The sequence below is a fragment of the Cynoglossus semilaevis genome, chromosome 20, assembly GCF_000523025.1.
Source record: "Cynoglossus semilaevis isolate Cse_v1.0 chromosome 20, Cse_v1.0, whole genome shotgun sequence".
Classification (NCBI taxonomy): domain Eukaryota; kingdom Metazoa; phylum Chordata; class Actinopteri; order Pleuronectiformes; family Cynoglossidae; genus Cynoglossus; species Cynoglossus semilaevis.
Window position 1 is genome coordinate 10,542,901 of NC_024326.1, and position 9,008 is coordinate 10,551,908.

Sequence of the window (9,008 nt, forward strand, 5' to 3'; positions counted from 1 at the left end):
CACCCGCCCCCCCCCCCCCCCCGGGAACCCATGGTGCGCAGGGCAGCCTACATTAAAAACAAGTAAAGGCAAAAGAGGCTTCTCCACACCAGGACTTTGTTCTCATCTTCAAAGCTGAAGGTCCTTTTCCCAGGATCAGTGTAAACAAACAAATGAAAGTTGGAGAATGAGATACAGACATAAAGGTAGTGAATTCCCTGGAAGCTGTCTCTCACGGCGGAGTCAAGATAAACACGCTGTGTGATAACTCTTTCTGCTGCTGCTGATTCATTCTATTGTACCGCTGTTGTTGTGTTGGTTAGCTTAGCTACCTGACTGGAGCGCCTCTGCTCTGGGCCGGCTTCAGCAGCACAGTCACCGTGGTGTCCGTCTGGTTCAAAGAGGTTTCTTGATCGTAGGCTGGCATGGATGGAGCTGAGAGGAGGGAAAAGGTGGAGGTTCAGATGAACGATGGTGCAGTAAAAGTGAAAGTGAAAGAAAGTTTAGTCACAAATGAAAACTGTTTTTTTATTATTATTATTATTATTTTTGCTTAATCAGTTTTCTTTAAGCATGTTTTTTTGGTGAACAAATTCCAGTATTTGTATTAGTCACAAAGAAAAACAGGTGCAAAACCCATTCATCGAACAGCTGTTATTTGTCTCCCTGTTTTTAGGATTAAAGAAATCACAGGACTGCAACAGTACAACAAGTAAAATAATCATCTAACTCTGGATGGACTGCAGCACATCAGCATTACGTTGAAACTTTTTACATAATTATTCAACAGAGTCCACACACTGACTGAGCATGCTGTTGACCCCACTGACCTGAGATCTTGGTGGTGAACTGTGTAATGACTGGAGGGCCGTAGCCTTTAGCTGTGCTAGCACGAAGGGTGAAGGAGTACGTGGAGCCTGGGTAAAGGCCGGTGAACGTGTGGGTGGTCTCATTGCCCAGTTTTACTATCTTCCCACTCTGGTTGGAGAGGTCAAGCTCAGGGTCAAAGGAGCTCACCGCCTTGTAGGAGATCTAGGAAGAAAAGAAATGATCACTGGGGTGAACGGTTGGGAAATTATTTGGAAAAAAGATAAGATTACTGGGGTGAACGGTTGGGAAATTATTTAACATGATTTTTGTCTTGGTTTTGTTTATATTTCCATTTATGTACATGGTATGTAGATTGTATTTAAACCAGTCACTAACATTCATTTTAACCCTGTGAAGTTTTATGATATGCTGTGTAAAAAGACAAAACAAATACAGACTTTTGCTACTACAAATATATATATCACAGTAATATCATAGTAACATAATGCTTGTGACTCTCAGAATATATTTACCAAAGTCTGATAGGGGATTTCATTTCTACCTTTATTTTCTATCTAAAGAACAATGTACAGACAGTGTTCTTTAAGTTAAAGCTCACTCTCTGTTCTCTTCTACTTTTGTCTCCTTTGACCAGACAAATATTCTTGTAGTACCGTATGTGTACTTTTTCCGTTAAGCCGAGGTGAATCTTTCCTTGACCTGAAACTGGCAGTCACATATCTTTTTTTCGATACTTACATTTCTGACTTCAAAAAGCCATTCATAAATAACCTGGTGATTGCTGGAGGCAGTGGATATCAATATTAGAGCAGCCATTGTGGCAGTATCTCCAGCTCTGTTCAGCATCAATCATTGTGGAAATAGCAAATGTAAAAAAAAAAATTTTTTTTTTAATACAAATTAGTGGTTGAATTGGTTTTAATATCTTCCCTGAAAGAGAGGTTTTAATATCAAGCCCATATGTTGTCGTGAAGTAAATGGGTTCGGGTCACACCTTTTTTTTGCCTGATCTCCCATAAGAAAACATCCAATATATTTCCAATTAAGCAAAACAAAGCCGTTTGTAACAGCACACAGTTTGTGTCCATCAAGTGCTGAAATGCTTCGACGCTTTTTCATTTAGCCATTGTCTGTGAAATGAGTCTGCGCTGCCAAATTCCATATTATTACATTTTAGGGTGAAGACTTCCAGATGCCCTGTCAACACTTGGATTGATTTGATTTATTTATTTATGTTTTATTATAATGGAGCTGACCCACAGAAATAGGAGAGAATAAGAGAGCAAATTAAAACAGGCGCAGGCTGTATCTTTTAATCTTCTTGATATATTGGGTTCTTTGAGACACCCAGGTTGACATTTTCCTTTGAATGTCAAATGTATGAAGTGTTCATAAAATATAAATGCCTGTCTAATCTCCAGCACCTTCAGCTGCAATATAATGAAGAATGAAATGCAGGGAGATTCATTCTACTCTATTTCTGTCATACCTTTGCTTTTTTAAGGTAGTTCTGAATACACAGAAGAGATAGTAAAACCGTAACTCTTTGTCACCTTTAATATTTGCACAAAAAACATTGCGAGTTTTATCTTAATTAGGCAGATGTAAAAATGAATATAAACATGTTTTAATTCATTTGAAAAGCTTTAGAATTCACTGGAATTCACAGAATTATTCCTGAGGGCACGGCTCTTTTCAGCACGTTGGCTCCGTCAGAGCCGTGCACAGGTTTATTTTCTACTTCAGAAATAGTTTGTACACTGGTAGACGTGGATGTCGAAGGAAGCAAAAAAAAAAAAGAAACATCTGCTGTACAGTCCTTTTCAGCGCTTGACTCACGCCTGGCTGGAAACCTGGCAATTAAATGGCATTCACAGAACATGGAATCTCTTTGATATCAGGTCTCGTCAGGCGTGTTTCACCGTGAGGTCTTTGATAACGTCAATTCAAAGCAAGGTCCTGAGTTTTCTTTATACTCGACCGGAGCCAAGGAGAGACACCTGAAGTAAGCTGCTGGCTCGCTCGATTTTTTTCTTTTCCTCATCTTTTTCACTGATTAAAGATGACAGTGTAAATAGTCTAAATAAAGTAAACATTGGCATTAAAAAATGTGTGTGAAATATTTAAATTACTAGAAATGCTTATTCATGGCTGTGGAAAAGTGGATAGTGCATCATTTTTTTCCTGTCGGTATCTAATGGTCTCAGCTGACGCCCAACAACTGCTGTGTCGAGCCTTCAATCTCCCTGATGTAGATGTTAAAATGATGATTAGTTATGGCCGTTTGTGCTCGTAAACGTAGGTAAAGGATTAGGTAACAGAAGATGATTGATGCAGACATTGGTTGGAAGCAGGGATGGATGGATGGATGGATGGATGGATTGAGAAAGAAATACTTATTTGAGACCCTCTCCTAATGCGGCTGCTGACGCACATGAAACCAGACATTTGTTACGGCTCCGACTTCAGTGCATGTATGTTTTTATTAAGATGCATCTGCCAAGTAAAAATATCCATTTCATATTTCACTCCCCTCTCACTCACTCACTCGATGCCATGACGGCAGACAGAGCCACACAGACTTGTTTTTACAGCCCAATCTGCTCTCCCTGTATGAGAAAGAGCCCCGTCGATGACTGGTAACCTCGTCAAAACATCACGTGTGAGCAAAGTGTGACAAGGAGAATCAACAGCCGGGAATCAATCTGCGAGCTCGGCTGCAGGATTACTTCCACCTTAAGCCGGTTAAGATCAATGTGTACATATATCTCCTGTGTGAGGCCCTTTCTATTATTCAAGACTCGGCGCTCTTCCCCAGACAAAGCTGTCAGAAGTCTTGTGTCAACATATACTCGGTGCTGAATCCTGGTGAATCAGGGAATGATTGTGTCTTTTTTTCAGAGGTCACTCTGGTGACATTCAACTTGAAGTTGATGCTTTTTGAAATCACAAAACTTCTACTGGTTTTACAAACGGAATAAAGTTTCACTGCTGGAAATGTATTAAATGTAATCAAAATATTTTTTTCTCTGTCCGTCTCAGAATAAAGGTTGCATCTGACATCTTGGAATTGTTAGATTATCAAATGAATGTTGTGCTGTGTCACAACGACAATTAATTCACTTTCACTTAAAAATACCTCCATTGTCATGATTATGCTAACATGTCAAATGTTATGCTAAGAGTTCTTATTCCAAGTAGTCCTAGTTGGTAATTTATCTGACAAAAGTCTTAAATCTAATCTCTAAAATCTATAAACTGCTCTTGTGCCAAAGGTCTGATCTTTTTTTTCAATCCTTTCTTTAATATATTGTCATTTCAAAGAAATGAAAAGCAAAAAAACTACAATGAAACATGAAAATGTGATCACTGTAAATAACAGTTTCTCCTAATCCCGCTGCCTACCTCATACTGGGTGATAATCCCGTAGGTCTGCGCCGGTTCTCTCCACTTCAGAATGATCTTCTCTTCGTAGGCGCTTCCCTGAATGGAATCCAGAGGAACAGCCCCGGGCACTGAGGAGAATTATCAGATACAGGATTTTTTTTTTAAGAACTGGTGTCAGAAGTGCATTTTCAAAGAAAACGACTTTATAAAGTCAAACTGTAAGAGGTGGGATGTAATTTCCATCTTCTCTGTGAGATAAAATGGTGTCAACACCATTTAAGTAAGACGATTTAAAAAAAAAAAAAAAAAAGCACATTTCAGTGAATTCTATTATATTGCACTGAGCCAAGTCTGTTACAGTGATGATATGGAAGGTTTTTTTCAGCAGATCTTAATCAGTATCCCTGAGATTTCCTTAAAGATACAGGTTTGAAAAACTCACAATGCCTCACAGCAAAAGACTTTCCACGCTGATCAGGATTTGTTGCCAACATCAACTAGATTCTCTCCCATGGGAAGAGTGTGAAGCTGAATGTGTTCACTGTTGTACAGCGTGAAGCTGAATGTGTTCACTGTTGTACTGAGATGCTGCTGCTGCGCAGACTTGCGTCTTTAAAGCACAGCTCATGTGAATTGCTTTCATTTGGTAACCGGTAACAGAATGATGCAGAGATGTCGTTAGGAATGCAGCTCCGGCTACACCCTGTCTGTACACGGTTTCCCGTGGGACTGTAAACACACAGATCTGCAGACAAACAGAAATACGCAGCAGTCCGACGGTGTGAAACAGTTGCCACTTTCAAGTTCTCCAGCAGAGATATCTGAGCAAGACAAGGCGAGACTCTCTTTTTCGTCAGCTGAGTCTGTTTGTTATCTGACTGCCAGGGTTCCTTGAGACTTCTGTAGTGAGTTCATTTCCCGTCTGTGCTGAGAAAACACGGAGCTTTCATCTTTGAAAGAAGAAGAAGAAGAACCCTTAACACAGAGACTTGCCTCTGATTTCATGTCCTCCAGAAAAAAAAATATATGTATTATGGGGAAATGTCAGCCATATCTTCTCTGTTGCCTGATAGAATTCATGTGAGACATGTCAGTCCAAGTCTGAGATAACGTTTTTCATCAAAAGTTTGAAGAGTTTATCTGTTACATCCATTGGTTTTTCTCCGGAATATAACAATAATATATGTATATATTTACCCACACATACATTAACAGTAGTTGCGTTCCAAGACCCACTGCAAAATGGGAAAAATTGCGACGTAGAGGCCAGAGAGTTTTACCCTTTACGAACTTTACGATGCTGAGAGATGCTACGATGCATGAGCCAATCAGCGTGAGGAACAGAGGAGCACGCTCTATTAGCCAATAGAACAGTGAGTACGTAGGTCATCACTCACCGTCTTCATCAGTTTGAAACTTCAGCTCCGTGCTCTCTTTGACGCCCTCTAGGTTGCGCAGCACCAGCTTGACACTGAGGTTGGTGAAGGGAGTCAAGTTGTGGATGGTGTGCTGCGGATCGCGGCTCTTGGTGTCGTAACACACCTCCTCACGCGTCTCCTCCTTGCCGGCCACCCTCGACCGGTACTGGACAGTGAGGTTGTAGCTGTGACAACGGGTCACGTTGTATCCCAGGGACTCCCAGCGGATGGTCACCTGCTTGGACTGGATGTCCACCACTTCCAGCTTTTGCGGGCCGTGCATTGGCTCTGGTGAAAAGAACGGAGAGCAGAGTGTGATTACACATCAGGAGTTTGTATTTAGGTAAAAGAAAATAAAAAGGTGGAACCAAAAAAAAAGAATCATAAACAACATTTAGTTTGTGACTAAATTAAATGATGGAATTATTAATATGTAAATAATGTCAAGAGGAATTTCCAAAAGTGACTCAAAATGTTGTTGGAATTTAGAGGATTTCAGGTGGATGAACGATGGAATAACTGCAGATACAGAAACATCTGAATCTGAGTCATTTCACAAATGATGTAGTTGGGAAAAACTCCATTTAAAAACCTCAGCCTGACACCAAACCACCACTGTTAATAACTAATCTCTCAGCAGCAATTTAAAAACCTCACTGTTAATAACTAATCTCTCAGCAGCTGGAGCCACATCAGAGACATCAGGTCTGTTGGTAGAGACGTGGAGCAGGAAGTGAATCATCCTTTCACAGAGTTTTCTTCCATCTGGACCAGAACTGGTCAGTTATCGGTGTCAAACTGACACAAGACCTGACGCTCAGGACAGGATTCCACCTCCACTGCCACCCATCACTTCTAATCACGTCACTAATTTCCCTCGGCTTTTTTCCCCATTTTCTCTCCTTCCTCTATCTCTTTTCCAGTTGTTGCCAAACAGTTTTTTCCTCATCCCTGCTCCTCTGCTCCCTCCATTTCTATTTCCCATTCCATCTCTCTCTTTTTCCCACTGTCTGCTATCCTTGCTTATTGTTCCTGTCCAGCTTCCCTCTGCCTTTCCTTTCCTATGGGAGAAAAGCAGCCCATGCACAAGGTAATAGGATCAATTTCCATTCCAGGTCTATTCGCAGTCCATTTCTCTGGAACTTAACACTTTACCACCTATTAGGAATAGCCAGGGCTCAATTTCCCCATTGCCCGGGAGACACAGTCGAGCAATTCAGAGTCAGCCACGGCAGCCATGTTTAACATTCTGGAGGTGCAGAAGAGGAGACTGGCCCCGGCGTCCCAGTCTGCTGTTTATTTCTAAAGGGCATGACAGGCAAAAAACAAATTTGCGAAGGACACGGTTCGGAACCGATGATGTTCCTAATTGTTTTTTAGTTTTTTTCTGCCATTGTCCGGAGACATACATACTGAGATGTAACGTTCAAACAAGGATTTAAATTATCTCCAGACATAAAATGTAGCCAATGATTTTGCTGTGCAGAAAATAACACATTGCAGGAAATTGTCTCGTCCCATTGGACAAGACAGGGACATGGATGACAAAAGAAGAGAGAGTGTGAGAGTGAAGACGGCACCTGCGTGTGGAATGAATGAGTTTGTTTTTTTAAAGAAAAACTATTGATGTCATTTCTGTCTTTTTACAAAAAAAAATCAATATTGTTCAGTTTAAACACTTGAAGAAGATCAAGGAGGAAAAATCGAGGAATGTTTTCATTCTTCAGCACTTAAAAAAAGCAAAATAGTCTCTTTGGGGCTGGTTGAAGGTAAAAAAAAAAAAGACACAATGAAACATAAAGACAAGGGAAAGAATAAAAGTTCATATAAGTTTAGTATAGTATAAAAATAAAACTTTTTTGACAAATTTGACTGAGATTCCTGTTCCTGTTACAAGTACATTTTGGACAGATTTTTAAATTAAAAATCTGAATAATATATATATAACTGTATAAGAACAATAAAAAACAACAAGATTACAGTATAATTAGAGCTCGGCTGCAGCAGTACTAATGGAGTAACTCCAGGTATTGTCACGTTCAGTTTGGTTAATTAGCACGTTTGTTAATTGCCACAAATTGTGTGGTTAAAACAAGAGAGAAAAACACCCTTTTAAAAGTAGTAAATACAAATTCTAAATTTCTGTTTCAAACAAATTTAGTTGAAATCTACAACGGACAAAATCTACTGCCGACTTAGTGGGGAAAAAATGGAACGTTTTTAAATTGGTTGTGATGTTTGGAAATTCATCCACAAAATCAGAGTTTAAACCCCCTTTATTTGCGGAACTATCTGTTGGCTGCACCCAGTAGGCGACGGTTACACTAAAATCCCAGAGAATTGTGGGGTGGCCAGGCAGAGAAATCAAATTAAACCAGATGCTCTCAATGTGACAAACGCACCAAAGTGTGAATCTCAAGCAGACGTGCATGAGAGGCTGGGATGCAAGTCTCATTTCTGGAGAAGCATTCAAGGAGAATGTCACACTTTCCACAGCACATCACTGTGGAGCATCTGATCCGCGGTCCGTCTGCATCCTCACTGCAGCTACAGGAACGATGCCAAGAGAAACGGGAAAATCCTAACAAATGTAAATATAGGGCGACCCGCCAAATAAGGGGAACCTTTAAATATGGAAGCATTTTGTATCATTTATTATATTTGATACACATTTTGCTGATATGAAAAAGGGGAAACTGCCTGCTTGTACAAATAGCGGCTTGAGGGCCACATGCAGCCCACACGCGACCTCCCAGAGGCCCAGTCTGTGGTCGACTGAGAGAGAAACTCAGGGAGCTACAATTTACAAGTAAATACAACTTTCTACAGTAAAACGGACAATGAATGCAACACCGTCTGTAGCCTAGCAACGTGCAACGTACGAGTACAGCCTGGTACTGTTAGCAGAGTACTATACAGTACTCCAAACTGAGGTGTTCATTTGCCATGAAGGTGTTGGATTACTGAAAAAAAAGGTTTTATTCATTTGTTTGAATCCTTTTTTGTCTTTACCTCCTGTTAATTTTCACAGAAAATGTTTGACCCAGATGAATGTCTTGGTTTCAAATAGATTATAATCAAATCGACAGTTAGCAAAAGTACTTTTTGCCAAGAAAAAAAGGCTAGTTTTCCAAATACAGTAGATTATAATCAAATCAACAGTTAGCAAAAGTATTTTTTGCCAAGAAAAAAAGGCTAGTTTTCTGTTGCTCCATTCGCTGTCTGTAGAGCGAATGACAGCTGTCTGAGGGAGGCGGTGACAAATGCACAATCATGACTCAGAATAACATCATCTGTTTGCATGAGCAACCAGGTGTCTGAGCACCATCCATGCCTGGGCACGGGTGACGCTAAATCTTAAAAAAAAAAAAAAAAAAAAAAAAAATATATATA

At 40.2% G+C, this 9,008-nt stretch overlaps 1 protein-coding gene across 3 annotated transcripts in view; it reads right to left on the reverse strand.

Annotated features, from left to right (window-relative positions):
* LOC103396511 (protein tyrosine phosphatase receptor type M) overlaps positions 1–9,008 on the reverse strand; it is a 133,618-nt gene that overhangs the window by 56,381 nt on the left and 68,229 nt on the right. For all 3 annotated transcript variants that reach the window (XM_025066351.1, XM_025066350.1, XM_025066349.1), the window contains 4 exons: positions 5,595–5,903; positions 4,216–4,325; positions 810–1,011; positions 312–414 (listed from right to left, as the gene is read on the reverse strand). In XM_025066351.1, the coding sequence (XP_024922119.1) occupies positions 312–414; positions 810–1,011; positions 4,216–4,325; positions 5,595–5,903 (724 nt within the window). The remainder of the gene's footprint in view (positions 1–311; positions 415–809; positions 1,012–4,215; positions 4,326–5,594; positions 5,904–9,008) is intronic.